This window comes from Cryptotermes secundus, unplaced genomic scaffold, assembly GCF_002891405.2.
Source record: "Cryptotermes secundus unplaced genomic scaffold, Csec_1.0 scaffold1350, whole genome shotgun sequence".
In the NCBI taxonomy this organism is placed as follows: domain Eukaryota; kingdom Metazoa; phylum Arthropoda; class Insecta; order Blattodea; family Kalotermitidae; genus Cryptotermes; species Cryptotermes secundus.
Window position 1 is genome coordinate 278236 of NW_019739242.1, and position 16599 is coordinate 294834.

Consider the following 16599-nt stretch of genomic DNA (forward strand, 5'->3'; position numbering starts at 1 on the left):
GTATTCGGCTTTTAGGGATGAACTAGTCGTGAACCCTAAGTATCACGCCATGCTTTCAGTGCGAGGCTAATGGAGACAAGTGGGGTGCTCAATGCTACTCACCAGTATCATAGAATAGGCCGCCTTATTGGTTTCAAATTTCGCCTCTCTCGGTAGCGCAGTAAAATATATTCCCTTCCTAAAAAATAAAAACTAAACGCTCTGGTTTGAGTCCGCAAGCGAACAATACCGACCGAGCGACCGCCGCTTGTCGGCGAAGTTAGTGCCAACTTTAGCGGATAGAGGGTGGCGCGTGGGCAGCGCAACGAATCCTCACGGCCATATTTCGGTTTTCTAGAACGGAGCCGCTATTTCCTTGAAATATAGTACCTCCTCAATTTTCATCACGAGGCTGAATGGACCCCGTTCTAGACCCACTACTCCTCAGAAAACTTGGTATCTCCGGGAATCGAACCAGGGACCTCAGAGTCTGTAGTCAGGAGCTCTGTCCACTAGACCACAGAGGCGGTCATTCACTAACCACATTCAGTAAACAGCGGTCGGCGGAGTCGGGGAAGCTCAGTAGGTATAAAAACGGGCTGCGGGCTAGAAGGTCAGACTTCGATTCCCGATAGGGGCAAGATTTATCTCTTCTCCACAGAGTCTAGACCGGCTCTGGGGCCGACAAAGCCTCCTCTCCAATGGGTATCAGGGGCTCTTTCTCCAGGGGTAAAACTTTCGGGCGTGAAGCTGACCACTCACCTCCAGCTAGTGCTCAGGTCAAGAAAATATGGATCTATACATCCACTCCCCCATACTTCTCCATGGCGTAGTGCTTAATTAGTTAAGCATAGGGACAATTTTACTCTTTTTACTTACCCTCAGCAATGACCAGTCACTCTCCGCCTGTGACCGCTTCAGCGTTCGCCTGGAGCGACACAGGGAAACGTAAAAATTTGTTAATAAACCTCGATTTACCGGGGCAGACCTCAAGAATGCCACTCAAGTACGTTATGTGCTGAGTTATATCGATTTGGAATACATTTTAAATGTTTAATTTTTATATTCACTTTACTATTAATCGGCCTTTGCACCGAGCGCCTGAAATGAAAAGCATAGTGGAAAGGAAGAGGGATTCCGCAAAGGATGGCAAAAATTTGGTATACAGGATCTGCACTAAAAGTTCCCCAGCTCTGATTTTGGTCCGTATATATGAAAGTGCTCATTAAGATCAGTAGCTTGCAATTAGCATACCCCACTTTTCAGTATATCTAATGAAAGGCTTACATGCATCTGGGGGCCTTGCCATAGCTCAGGCTGTTTGCCCCCTTCCCACCGCGGCGGCCCGGGTATGACGTGTCATGTGGGATTTATAGTGGACAAAGTGGCATTGGGGCAGGTTTTCTCGGTGTAATTCGGCTTCCCCTGCCAATTCTCATTCCACCGATTGCTCCACAATCATCATCTATCATCTTGGGATGGTACAATAATCAAAACAGTAGCCGCAGTACCTAGTGGACTCAGTCTCACCCTATGAGAAAAAAAAAATACATGTATCTGTCCAGTTTAGTGTCTGTACAGCTGAGTGGCTTTGTAAGCAGTTGATTCTATCTGCAAATTATCAAGACCAGTAAGGAGTACACAACCACAAAGGACGCCACCAGGAAATCTGCATATTACAGAGTATTGCTTTCCATTCTTTTTATTAGAATATGCCTCTCACGAAGTAGGCGTTCGTTCATATACACTGCCCATCTGTACTTGCGTGTCACTGGCTATCTTCAGCGTCTGAAAGTATTTACACCTCTGGTCTGTATATCAGATTTTGGTTAAGTTCTGTAAAGCAGGCCGATGTCAAGTGAAGCTGGCACGTACTTTGAGAACCCCAACATTATATTGGAAAATTTCCTGTTAAACCTTCGCCGAATAAGGAAATTAACGTGAGGAATAATTTGTAGAATTATAGGGAAACAGTTTGTTATGTAGGCCTATTATTGCTAGTGGGGTGGGACTGAGTCCCTTGTACTGCGGCCACTTCTGGCCTATTGTACCAGCCCCAGATGATAGGCGAGGGTGATTGTGAAGCAATTGGTGGAATGAAGATTGGCAGGGGAAACCGAAGTGTTCGGAGAAACCTGCCCCAGCGCCACTTTGTCCACCGCAAATCTCACTTGACCAGACCCGGGATCTAACCCGGGCCGCCGCGGTTGGAAGCCAGCAACTAACCGCTTGAGCTATGGCGCGGCCCTATGTAGGCCTAACTGTATATTTTCGAAGCACAAAGAATTCACAAATGTAATGAAATCTGATACCGGCATAAAGAAGCATTCTAAATACTTTCAGCTTATACAATTCTAGTTTTCATCTAGTTACGAACGAGTGAACTAAATAACCAATCAAGTAACCAAAAGTTTGGTAACAGAACCCTAAGCTTCAAAGAGGCTAACATCAAAGCTTGCCATTGGACAGGATCCAGAGCTATTCCATCCAGAACACCAGATTTAGATATTCTGTGGCCGTAGCTATGCCAAGCTTCTGAGGTCCCATACCTAAAAAGATGATCGCTGGTATTATAATGTAGTTGTATTAAAGCTGAAGCCCTACTCCGTGGCTTATTTAGTGTAGCGCCTATATGTAAACCCAGCGTTGTTCTATCATATGACCCATCTGAAAGCTGTTCTTCCCCCTCCTCAGTATTCCAAAAGATCTTCTAGCAAAATTCTGCACTCTTTCTTGCCTGCTACATGCCCAACTCACTGTAACTAAATATTTTACTAAATAATACTATATGACTGACAAACTCGCGACATCCTTCCATATTTAATATCCTAAATTGCCCACTTCATTCCTTATAGGGCAAAATTACTCATCCATTTCCCCATTTTAGTGTATGCTTCAGCTGTTGCAAATAAAAAGTAACTGAAATAATCAGTGCAAATGAAATTGGTTTCATTACCATATGGAACATCCATCTGCCTTGTTTTTACTTCTGGGCTCTTTCCCTCGTTCTATTGTGTGTTCAGATTATAGCGATGCCTAGTTAAGTCATGTGAAGGTTTGCCTGAGGTGTCCTTGCTGCACCCATCACCACTTCATACAGTACTGTGACTTCATGATGGCTGCAAGAAGGGGTGGCTGATAAGAGTAGAGGGTAAGCAAAATAGTTCCGCGCCATAGCTCAAACGGTTAGTCGCTGGCTTCCCACCGCGGTGGCCCGGATTCGATCCCGGCTCTGGTCAAGTGGGATTTGTGGTGGACAAAGTAGCGCTGGGGCAGGTTTTCTCCGAGTACTTCGGTTTCCCCTGTCAATCGTCATTCCACCAATTGCTCCACAATCATCCTCACCTATCATCTGGGGTTGGTACAATAGGCCAGATGTGGCCGCAGTGACTTAGTCCCACCCCTCCAGCAATAAAAAAATGACTTCATAATGGTTGCAAGAGAGGGGTGGGTGATAAGAGTAGAGGGTAAGCAAAATAGTGACATCCCATATTGGTAGCAGAAAAGGAGAGAAGTAGTGACAAAGTGGCTATAGAAATAGAAACCGTCAATTATTATATGATTTATTTATATAGTTTCATATAAGGATTATACTGTTACACCATTAGACTTATGACAGATCACTTCCTTTCTTAATTGGCTACGCACATGTAAATGCTGTAGTTTGCTTTAACACAGGCGTCACACCAAAAGCAGATGTTTTTATACTCATCACAATTTCTCCACACTCCAAGTCTCTTTTACGCAGCCAACCACAAAATGACTTCCACTTCCCTTAAGGGGACTTATCCAAGTTTCCTGCGCGGCCGAACCTCAAGGTCAGAAGTCTCTATAAAACAGCAGAACTGTACGCTTATTTTTATGAGTCATTTAACGATTCGTTCATTATCGAGGCCACACAGCATCGGAGGATAGGATGAAAGATGAATTATGGTGAACTGGAAAGGATTTGGAAGGAAACTGTCGCGGTCTAATCGACATACTGTCCAGGAATTTGTCTTCAGGGGCTGAGGGAAACTACAAGACTCGGGATAGCCGGTGTCACGGCCGAGATTCGAATCAAGCACCTCATAAATTTAAATCTAGATCGTTGCTTTTAGACTCAGCTTTTCGGTTGGCCGTGCCATAACTCAGGCGGTTAGCCACCGGCTTCCCACCGGGGCAGCCCGGGTTAGATCCCAGGTCAGGTCACGTGGGGTTTGTGGTGGACGAGTGGCACTGGGGCAGGTTTTTTCCTAGTACTTCAGTTTCCCCTGCAAAATCTTATTCCACCGACTGCTCAATAATCACCATCTGCCATCCGGGGCTGGTACAATAGGTCAAATAGTGGCCGACATACCAAGTGAACTCAGTCTCACCCAACACCTAGAAATTAAAAATAACTTTTCGGTTTAATTGACGCTGTGATATGAACCTTGTAATGTTTCTGCCTGTTTCTGGTCATTGTTACAAGTTCGCCTAAAAAAAGACGATTATAAATGTAATGAATAGTTTTATCTTTTATTTTAAGGTGCCTGGACAGGAACCGACCCACGCAAAACACAAGCCCGGAAAAATACTCGTGACCTGAGCAGAGTATGGACGTGGAAACATAACGAGTGCTCGGCTGAGGGTCCCGCGCCGCCTGACACCTTACATGCATGTGAGTTACATATGAATTTCACAAATTTCTGTTCCTTCTCGTGAAATGTTAAGGTTATATGTAAGCTCTGACTTCGCTAAACTTGCTTTAAAAATCTTCATTCGATTGTAACGACGTTTGATAAGAAAAGTAGGCAAAGCAGGCTAGAACTTCGTTGCCTTACCTACTCCCCCCCCCGTACTGCTTTTATGTGTGAGTGGGGATGCCGTGTCTTTGAAAAGAAGCAACATCACAACGAAACTGCTCTGAAAATGGCACATTACAGTCTCATATACGTAATATAATACGCGAACATACTGCAATGGTCGAAATGTCGATCTCAGAATTTTTACGGATTTACAAGTTTTGACACCCCTCACCCCCCCTCTGAATATGAAGAACTATCTTCTAGGTTATAACGCGGTGTACTCTGTTGAAAGTCAACCGACGTTTCGGAGGAACATATCGCCACTTGCTTTCACGCTGGTATCTTGCTCACTTTATTCGACACTGAAGACGGAGGCGATATGTTCCTCCGAAACGTCGGTTGATTTTCAACTGACTACACGGCGTTATATCCCAGAAGACAGTACTCTTCATAATCACTGCCGTGAGAACCTCAAATCCTACATAAAAAAATGGGTTTCAGTGTGCTGTGTATCTGTATGTATGTATGGAAGTTCGCACCTGAACGGTACGAGGGCTCTTATTCATATTCAGGATTCACGCGTTTATCCATCCTAGGTCGGTTCCCCGTGCAAAGTGAAAGTTTCACCTGCAAAAAACGTGGGCCTTCAGACGAGCCTCAAAATACAAAATGGCGACTTTCTCGAAAAGAGCTCTAACGATTTTGATTGAGCTAAATTTCAGTAATTTATGGAGAGCATCGCCCAGAATAAAATTATATATAGGTGGCATCTTCAGGATAACAGCAGTTCGCGTACTAGGGATCCAAGTGCAGAACATCAGATGTTGTCGGAAATTACTTTATTGGTCAGCGTTGTTGTTCGGTAATAAGCAACGGTAATGGCGTACTGGCCGGTCACGGTAGCCGAGCGGTCTAAGGCATGTACTGGTCTTCGCTCGCTTGGAAACCGGGATCGTCGGTTCGAATCCCAATCAGGGCATTGATGTTTAGTTTGTGTGTGTGCGTTTTTTGTGTTTGTGTACAGGTAGAGGCCTTGCGACGAGTTGATCACCCGCCCAAGGAGTCCTACCGAATGTGTAAGATCTAGAAAAACCGAAGTGAACGGAGAAGTTCATGGAGGTAGGCCTAGGCCTACTGGGGCTGTAGTGCCAAGGAAAAAAAAACATACATTTATTCCCATTTATTCTAATTGCTAGAGCAGACTTTTGCATGGAAAATTACACAAAAAGTAAGTTGTTCTGTAAATAAATCGTGTCTTTTGTCGCATACAGACAAACCCACGTGCGTGCCTGCATTCTACTTCCAAATAGCCCGAGCGCGATACAGCATTTCAGGACTATCCACATTATGAACACAGATCGAACGCCTCGGGTCCTTGGCCAAGAGCCACAGATTCATCACGTCACGTGACACACATCGGCCGTGTCATATTGCTTCTCTGCGTCTCCTGCTCCCCGTCACTTCACATTTGGCTCTCCGATGGTCATTAACCTGAGCAAACTTATTTTCGAGATATCCCGTGGAGAACCGCGACCATTAAATTAATGGCGTTTAAGTCTCTAGAGATATGGTAGAGGGAGAAAAGCTTGGCTAAAAATTGTATAAACTTATGAACGTGGAGGTTTTGGTACTCCTTCAATTACTCTTATATATTTAACTACTACTGGAACATTTTACTTAGCTTGCTTTGCCCTTCTTTTTGGAGATATGTTCTTCGAGTTCGTGCTCGATAAGTTAGAAACTTTACTTTGTCCAGTGTCTGCTCCTGAAGTAAAAACTGACCCTGTGAAAGACTCACTTCAGTTGATAATATTACTTGCAGACACACTGATGTGTGTGGAACAAAAAAAATTGTTTTTTTCTTAATCATATTTTATGTCGATTCTTTCTTCTTATTGAAACATTCATTACACTCAGTATATCTGTGCTTCGGAGGCATAGGACGCCATGTCACAGAGATTAAATTTGTCGGGTGGGTTCAGTGTAAAAATTTTGTTAACACTGTTGCCTGAGCTGTAATGTTCATTAAAATATTTTCGCTCATTTCTTTGACATATAATATTCAAAATTTGACAAAACGGAAAGTGAGATTAAAAAATAAATGAAAATTGTTTTTTTAAACGAACTATACTCCTATATTATATGTAGTGTCATTTTAAACATGTTTACTTTCTTTATAAAGAGGAACTTGACATAGTATTATATACCACCAGAAAGAGGAGAAACACTGCTGAACACCACGTGAAAAGTCGCTTTTCGTAAGTAATTGGACATCGACTCCTATGTCTCCTTACTTACTTACTTACTTACTTACTTACTTACTTACTTACTTACTCATGGAGCTGAGCCCTCCTGGAGGAGCCACCAATTCTGCAGCTACTCAAGAATTTCCCAGCATTTTATCGAACCCGAAGGTTCATTACCCTGTTCACGAGAGCCCTCCACTGGTCCCTATCCTGAGCCAGATCTATCCAATCCATACTATCCCATCCTATCTCTCTAAGATCCATTCTAATATTGTCCACCCACCTACTGCTTGGTCTTCCCTGTGGTCTGTTTCCTTCTGGCTTTCCCACCGATATCCTATACGCTTTCCTCGTCTCCCCCATTCGCGCTACATGCCCTGCCCACTTCATCCTCCTTGACTTGATCATTCTAATTATACTTGGAGAAATGTACAAGTTATGAAGCTCCTTATGCAGTTTTCTCCAATCTCCTGTGTCTCCTTGATAATATATTTGTTCTCGCCTCACAATGGCTGGCGCAATTGTACTATTTTAATTATTGTCTAAATGACATAAATTGCCTTATAAAATTGTCCTAAAACAGTTTTGGAAACACTGAACAAAGAGGGGTGTGACGAAAAGCGTCAGTTACTTTCGTTGATCTCGGAAAATGGCACGTTGATGTACTATCTCGTACTTAGTTGATTATGAATACTGTTCACCATCTTATGGAACGAATGACCTGTGAACACCAAGTTTTTGGAACAATCTGTGAATAACAGACTGTTCATTAAACGCCATGATCGTCGTCTTAGATTGGGGTTTCCTTCCTTTCCCCACTTCCGGCTCATTTCCGTTCCCTTCAAAGGCATTATGTACACGACTTTGAAACTTGAAACACGCAAGTGAACTAACGCAAAGAAATTGTTAAAAGAGACCGACTTTTTTTCTCTCTCTATCTTTATACGGTATGTCGTTGTGCTCCAGAACTGCTCAATCGCAAATTGATCATATATCATTACCGTCTAGCAGTCAGGGAGTTAGGTCACTTCTTAACCCGTTGCGGCCTGGATCGTCTAGACGTCTTGTTGACGGTCTTACCCGTTTTCTTGATGCACGTGGGTTGTATTTTTAACGAGAAGTATGTTTCTTTGTTTTCTATCCATATGTTGAATCCAGCTGGCTTTGTATTACAGTTATTTCTTCAGTACGGATTTTGCTGTAGCTCTGTCTTCGTTTTTTTTATATAGTCTATTTAACTGCTCTAACAGATAGCCCCCCCCCCCCCGTGACGAAATCTGCTGTAGCCGTTCATACCTTGCTCTTTCACTCAGACTGGACGGAATCACTGGAATATCTTCTCCTCGATAATAAGTGTAGGAGGAGCAGTGAAATGAGCCAAAGTATAGTCGGTGGCTTCCCACCGCGGCCTCCCGGATTCGATCCCGGGTCTGGTCAAGTGGGATTTGTGGTGGACAAAATGGCGCTGGGCTGGGTTTTCTCCAAGTACTTCGGTTTCTCCTGCCAATTTTCATTCCACCAAATTCTCCATCATCATAATCACCCGGGGTAGGTTACAATTGGCCAATCAGTGGCCGCTGTGCCGAGTGGACCTGGTTGGACTCCACCCCCCCACTAGCGAATTAAAAAGAAAGGTAAAGCTATCCTTGCAACAGGCCGCGAAGGCCCATAAGGTTGTGATAGATTGAGGCTCCACATTATCTAGACAATCAGCTCACAGATGGCTGTGAGGTTGTCAGCGTTACGCGCCGGCAGGCCTCCCTTTACCCCCCCGGAAGTGTCCTGCTACTCATTTCTGCCAGAGGCTGAGTCGACCCCAGAGCCATAGTGTGCCTGGAAGGATTAAGTCAACTGAAAAATCCAATGACCTCATCGGGAATCGAACCCGCGATCTTCCGGCATGTAGCATAGTGCCTCATACAACTACGCTATCGCGTGCCCCAACTTTTTGCTACTAACCTGTAAAACGCGTAGCGACATAACGGCTCGTCACAGGTTTTAAAAAGAAAATTCCAACACTTGAGATTGGCACGCACGATTTTCTACAACTTTTCCTCGATTAATTGTTTTCCTATTTTGCCAAATAACCGCGATATCCTCCATACAGCTGAAATTAGAATTTGTGGACTGCAGCGGTCAGGGAGTCACCAGTCCATTAACATCGTATAAAGAGATATTCCAGCACTCGTTAGCAACGAGAGAAACCCGCATCTCAGTGCGTCGCCGGTGACATTTCACTCCATTTATCATTCATACTATCGACCGCAACTTCCAATGGTGTTACGCCCCCAGTTCGTCTGCCATTTTGAGTCTGGAACTTCCGGGTCCAAACTTTTCATATAACAAGTTTCGTTGTTTATATCAGTTTGAATGTCAGTTGCGGCTTGTGATACTTGGGCGATATCATCGCATTGTGGATTGCGTGTAACAGCTCAGTCGGTAGGCTTCGGTTGATGGGAACACAGGACGGCCTTATACCGACTGAGACGGAAATGTTCTCTCCGCCAGAACGGCGGGGCCGGCTCCCGGAGCGTACCGAACAACCTGTCAATGAATTCTTTACGTCGTACAATGAACCGCCACACAAAGTTATGTTACAAAGGCATTCTCGTTTTTTTATTTCTAACTATACACTATTCGACAGTAAACGGTCATCAAGTGACATACACAAATCAACCAAGAATATCGATACTATTAAGCATAAATTCCGGTAAAACATACGCATATATAAAAGTGTGAAATAAGTAATGAATTAAGTCGGCTCCTACTTAACTGTACACGAGCATAAGCATAAATGTGACGGTATTTGTTCCAATAAAAACTGGGAATTCACAATATTTATCTCAGTAGAATTGCAACAATTACCGTCACATTTATACTTGTGTAGTGAGTGTGGAAAGGGGTCCACTCAGCCTCGTGAGGATAATTGAGGAGCTATTCAAAGGAAATAGCGGCTCCAGTCTAGAAAACCGAGATTAACGGCCGTGGGGATTCGTTGCGCTGACCACGCGACATCCTCTATCCGCTACAGTTGGTACTAACTTCGCTGACAAGCGGCGGTTGCTCGGTTGGTATAGTTCGCTTACGGACTAAAACAACGGAGTTTGTTTGTTTGTTTGTTTGTTTTTTGTTCTTACACTTGCACCCATGTGCAATTGATAGCTCAGTCGGTACAGCGACAGACTACGGGTTCGTCGATTCCTGGCACAAGCAAAAATGTTCTCTTCTCCATAGACTGGCTTTGGAGCCGACCGAGCCTCCTTTTCAATGGGTACCGGGGGAGGGGTGATTTCCCCGGAGGTAAAGTGATCAGGGTGTGAAGCTGACCACTTACCTCCATCTAGTGCCGAGGTCAAGAACCACAACCACTTCCCATACAGCATCATGGCACAGTGCTTACTTACCTAACCACAGGGAAAAAGTTACCTTTGCCATGTACAATTAAGGGGACTACAGCAGAAGATAGGAAGGGAGAAGATTGGAGCGCCTTCATCACCAGGGAAAGTGGAACTTCTGAGGCTACTGAAGTCCGGTTTTCAATTTCGACCAGACAGCCGATTATTCTGAACTGTTTCATGTTTCTTGTCAGTCTCTCCTGGCAAATGCAGGGATAGTTCACTGAATTAGCCTAAGATCACTTCCTTCCACGCCACTTAAAATTTATTGTTTACTGTCACCCAACGTGTGCCATTGTACAGTCTCAGTTACTAGTAAAAGGTAGTTCTCCCTGTGCTTAACTAATTAAGCACTAAACCATGAAAGCGTAGTGGATGTATAGATCCACATTTTCTTGACCTCAGCACTAGCTGGAGATGAGTGGTCAGCTTCACGCTCCTGCCGTCTTACCCTCGGGGAAAGAGCCCAGAGCCTGTCTGGACGATATGGAGAAGAGAAAATTCTTGCCCACACCGGGACTCGAACTCCGACCCCTTGGCCGTCCAGCCAGTCTCTATTCCGGCTCCCGAGTATAAGAGGGGGGGGGCTGCAGGACAATAGAACAGTAGACAAAGTGGAACCCCCCGCCGTCGCCATTCCGACCAGCCATGAGACCGCTTTTCCGTGGCCTCAGATAAATACAACGAAAAAGAACATTGCAGTGCAATTAGGGTGTAACGAAGGACAAATTGACATTTAGACCAGCAAAAGCTACTTAGTTTCACACACTCATCTCTACACGAACCGACAGATTTTATTTTCAGTTTCGGTAGCAGTTTCATTCTTTTATTTTGGAATTCTTCCAGGGCCTGTGATTATAAGTTCCTCCACAGAAGCCACACCAAAATAAACACATTGGTATCTTGCTATTCAAGTAGAATGTCTCGAAATTGTAACATGCATACATTGAAACCAGCAGGTTTCAAATACTGGTTATCCTTTTCGATTTCGTTACCTGCTCTCTAATTCTATTTTAGATAGTCTGTAGTAAAGAGAGCTTCTCTTTCAAATAATGTAACTGTACAAACTGACTAAAAGTCTGTTTTGTATGTGAGTGTACACATAGAGCTACAAGGAAGGATAAAAAGACCTTCACAAAGATAAATCTGTCCACGATCATTGTGCTACAGTTTTCACTCTCGATCATACGAATGTCTCAATACTAAAATTAGTATTGTATTTGCAAAGCGGGAAACATACAGCTTCCAGCGGCACATCTGGCTATAACCTGTGGTAAAGGCACCAGTAGGGAAGTGGACAGAACAGATACCTAGTGCACTATTATCGGAAGATGCTAAGCTCGTATTAAACAATAGAAAATTCATAGGCGCAATGCTACTGAAATCGGCCTCCGAAAGCAGAATACAAAATTCTACAATACCTTCTGGGATATATCAGCGTGTAGTCCGTTGAAAGTAAAACGAAGTAAAAGGCTTGCTACCTGCTTCACGCTGGTTTCTTCTTAGCTTAGCTTAGCTTATCAACAGCAGTTGATTTCCAAAGGACTGCAAGGCGTTATATCCCAGAAGAGAGAACTCTTCATAGCTACCGCTGTGAGAACCTCAGATCCTACATAGCGCTATATCCCAGAAGAGAGAACTCTTCTTAAGTGCCGCTGTGAGAACCTCAGATCCTACACGGCGCTATATCCCAGAAGACAGAACTCTTCATAACCACTGCTGTGAGAGCCTCAGATCCTACATAGCGCTATATCCCAGAAGACAGAACTCTTCATAGCTACCGCTGTGAGAACCTCAGATCCTACATAGCGCTATATCCCAGAAGACAGAACTCTTCATAACCACCGCTGTGAGAACCTCAGATCCTACATAGCGCTATATCCCAGAAGACAGAACTCTTCATAACCACCGCTGTGAGAACCTCAGATCCTACATTTAAAACACCTGTTGACATTACTAACTGATCTGACAGGACCGCGCCATAGCTCAAGCGGTTAGTCGCTGGCTTCCCACCGCGGCGGCCAGGGTTCGATCCCGGGTCTGGTCAAGTGGGATTTGTGGTGGACAAAGTGGCGCTGGGGCGGGTTTTCTCCGAGTATTTCGGTTTTCCCTGACAATCTTCGTTCCACCAAATTCTCCATCATCATAATCACCCGGGGCAGGCTACAATAGGCCAATCAGTGGCCGCCTTGCCGAGTGGACCCAGTTAGACTCCACCCCCCACCCCCTCACTAAGCAAGTTACAAAAAATGCTCTGAGGAGTGGGGGCGCACTTACACTAGATATAATCGAAATGTAAAAGAAAAGAGCCATTTTTGTTATAATCACGTGGTTTAGAGCAGTAATATAACGATAAACACTGTTGAGAAACGTGAATAATACAGCGTCTAGACTACAGTAGGATTATAAAGTATATGACATACACTTAACAGCTTCGTTTCGGCAGAAGGAATTATAAATGGAATATAACTATGATTAGTTCTTCACTTATTTATACAAAGATTAAATTCTGGTGTAACTGTTTACTGTCAGGTGACGTTACTCACCCAACAGAGATATTTAAGAGCATTATAAAAAAATACCGAAAAAATACCCTGGTATATCATGGTATATAGACTTACAGGCAGATGTGCTATAAAGCTGCAACAGACATGCGTTCGCAGGTGATCACATTTTAGGAAATATCTGCACTGCGTCACATCTCAGAAGACCCTAGACGTGATTTCCGCATTCATCCCCATAAAAACCTGAGATCTCACAGAGAATAAATAGTACTACATAAATTGTGGTATTATATGACGTAATTATTTATCTCATTATATAAAAGTAGAGTTACGGCCTTCCGCAGGAAAACTCTGATTACATAAGAACTTGTGTAACAAAATTATAGACCAAGTAAAGTACACTAATTACCAGGGCATGTTGAATACGAGATAGAAAACTGACAAGAAACTATATAAATTGCTATTTTTGGCAAAATACGTAGAATTTTGGCGGAAATAACAGGGAATGAATCCAGATTTAAATAAGACGTTAATATTGCTGACATACTGGTAATTGTGCTCGGACATTGCAGAAAACAAAATCGGAGTGTAATGAGACGGCTGCTGTGTTTAAGAAAGCTTTGATGTTATTAGCATCGAAGGCCGCGCCATAGCTCAAGCGGTTAGTCGCTGGCTTCCCACCGCGGCGGCCTGGGTTCAAACCCGGGTCTGGTCAAGTGGAATTTGTGGTGGACAATGTGGCGCTGGGGCGGGTTTTCTCCGAGTACTTCAGTTTCCCCTGCCAATCTTAATTCCACCAAATTCTCCATCATCATAATCACCCGTGGCAGGTACAGTAGGCCAATCAGTGGCCGTCGTACCGAGTGGATCCAACTGGACTCCACCCACCACCAAGCGAATTATTAGCATGGAAGCGAACACGCGCTAAAAATGTATAAATGAAACTAAATTCATTATGAAATCTCGAACTAAGAATTATCTTATATGTCAGTATGTGAAATGAACAGGGCTGGTGGCTAAATCCTTGGAGTCAGAGTCAGAGTGACTACGAGTCACTGGCGGCTTACCGCCAATCAGCTCGTCTTGGCGACAAGCCCCTGACGCTGTCAGTAGTCCAGACCGGATATTGTCGAATGGTCAGTGAATCTTGAATTGGAAAGGGCGTGAATGAAAGCGGCGGTAGAATAATTTGATACACTATCCAGGATTTGCCTGGAGCGATTGAGGTAAGTCATGAAAAATCTCAGTGTGCTGGACAGCCGGTGTCCCGGCTGAGTTTCGAACTCAGCACTAGCGGAATAAAAGTCGTGGGCGTTACTGCTTTAGTTCTTGTCGTTATCGTTGGCGGTTAGTAAAATTAGGTTATTATTTATTCTTGAACGTATCAGTTAGCTTAGTATTCTTACAAGTACATTGTAAACGTTGGGGGCCACGTGGTAGCGTAGTTGGTTCAGGCACTATGCTATAAGCTGGAAAGTCATTGAGTTTTTCAATTTACCTAGTCCCTCCAGCTGCACTATGGCCCTGGGTTCGACTCAGCCTCTAACAGAAATGGGTACCAAGAATCTTCCTGGGTGTAAAAGGCGCCCAGCGCGTAAGGCTGACAACCTCATCGCCATCTGCGAGCCGAATGTCTCACGGCCCTATGGGCCTCCACGGCCTGATGCAGAGATAGCCTTACCTTACCTTCACATTGTACATGTTGTCTCCCGTTAAACTAACGTGCGTCAGGGTAATTTTCATGGAACACTCTCACGACTCCGCCGCTAAGAAGGTGCCTACGTGGTTTTCGAAACAAGCCATATGTGACAATTTTATTATTATTCCGTCGACACCACTGTTTATATAGATTCACTACAAGTTTTACGTTATGTATGAATTACGGGTTTCAGCCTCGCTGGCTATGCAGAGGTATATACAATTATTATATTTACCCCTTTCGTCTGCTAGTTCTCCCTTTACTATAACTGGACAGAAGAGGGATGAAGTGGCAGGAGGTTGCAGAAAACTGCAAAATGAGGAGCTTCATAACTTGTACTCTTCTCCAAGTATAATTAGAATGATAAAGTCAAGGAGGATGAGATGGGCAGGGCATGTAGCACGAAGAGGAATGCATATAGGATATTGGTGGGAAAGACGGAAGGAAGGAGACCACTGGGAAGACCAAGTCGTAGGTGGGTGGACAATATTAAAATGGATCTAAGAGAGATAGGATGTGAAGGTATGGATTTGATTGAATTGATTGAGAATAGGGACCAGTGGAGGGCTCTTGTGAAAACGGTAATGAACCTTCGGGTTCCATAAAATGCTGGGAAATTCTGAGTAGCTGCAGATTTGACTTCTCCTCAAGAAGGGCTCAGCTCCATAAGTAAGTAAGTTGTTGCTCTGCGTTTTTGCTGATGTTGCGGAGTTTTCTTCCGTCGTCTGAAATGCGACTGTTCTGCTATTATGTATATACACGTATATAGGTTTGTATGTTGGAAGGGGCTGTATGTGTCTGTTTTTTCTTACCTTGTGTTGGTGTTCTGTGGTCTGTGAGTAGGCGATATATTGTTTTCCTGCGGCCGGACGAGGACTACGCATTTTCATTAGTACTGAGCATGTATATTGGAATTCTTTATATTATCCAGCTTCGTTCTTACCTTGTATGGAGAATGTGGAACGTCTATGAGTGATTTCGCCTCGTACTACAGTTGTTTGAGTCTGCGCATTTATAACGTACAATATAAAATACTTAAAGTCATATGTGAATTGGCTTATTTTTAAACAGAAGTTAAATAAATTATTTAGTCATAATGTGGACAGAGATAGTGTTGAGAGTTTTGCTTGAATTATACAGGCTGGAAATGCACCGTTTTATGATACATACAAATCTCGTAACCTTTTGTGTTATGTCGAACGAAGTATTACACTAAATACTTAGCCATAGTTGGCTAGCGTAGTTGGCTGAGGCACTATGCTACAAGCCCGAAGGTCGCGGGATCGAATCCCCATGAGGTAATGGGATTTTTTTTTTCAATTTACCTAATCCTTCCAGCTGCTATATGGCCCTGGGGTCGACTCTGCCTCTAACAGAAATGAGTACCAGAAATTTTCCTGGGGGTTAAGAGCGCCAGGCGTGTAAGGTTGACAACCTCACTACCATCTATGAGCCGATTGTCTAGAAAATGTGACAGCCCCAACGTCTCACAACCCTATGGGCCTTCACTGCGTGTTACAGGGATACCTTTATTTTTTACTTAGGCGTAAGCTTATTTCAGATAAATTGAAATAGTTTCTTATTATTTATAAGTGCTGCAATATACTTGTTCACAAAAGTCTGGAGAATATTCGTAGCTGAAGCCTCGTTGTCTCATTGCGCCTTGCATGTAACTGTGCGGTACGTTAAGTGTGTGTGTGTGTGTGTATGTGTGGTGTGGAAACGAGCAACAATAAGCAGCATCATTTAATCCTGTGTTACTGTGTGGGATGGGCTATGTATCTATATTCTACTCACATCTTGAACAAATTAGAAACTACTGCTACTGAAAGGTCTGGTTTGGTATCTCGGAGTCAAAAGAGAGAAAGAGTACGGTCAACAGAGGTCATTGGATGTAATTGACCTGCTCCCTGTCTTCTTCCCCTGTCATTCTGTCCCTGTTTCATCTCTTCACAGTTCTCAGCTGGAGCCTATGTCATACGAATCATTTGCATTAGCAGCGGGTCA

At 43.8% G+C, this 16599-nt stretch overlaps 2 protein-coding genes across 3 annotated transcripts in view; one reads left to right on the forward strand and one right to left on the reverse strand.

Annotated features, from left to right (window-relative positions):
- Window positions 1-16599, reverse strand: part of LOC111871874 — a 141295-nt gene that overhangs the window by 32101 nt on the left and 92595 nt on the right. The gene's annotated exons all lie outside the window — the stretch shown is intronic.
- Window positions 1-16599, forward strand: part of LOC111871890 — a 197643-nt gene that overhangs the window by 16963 nt on the left and 164081 nt on the right. Inside the window, exon 2 of the mRNA XM_023865273.2 lies at window positions 4490-4621. Coding sequence (XP_023721041.1) covers window positions 4490-4621 — 132 coding nt within the window. The remainder of the gene's footprint in view (window positions 1-4489; window positions 4622-16599) is intronic.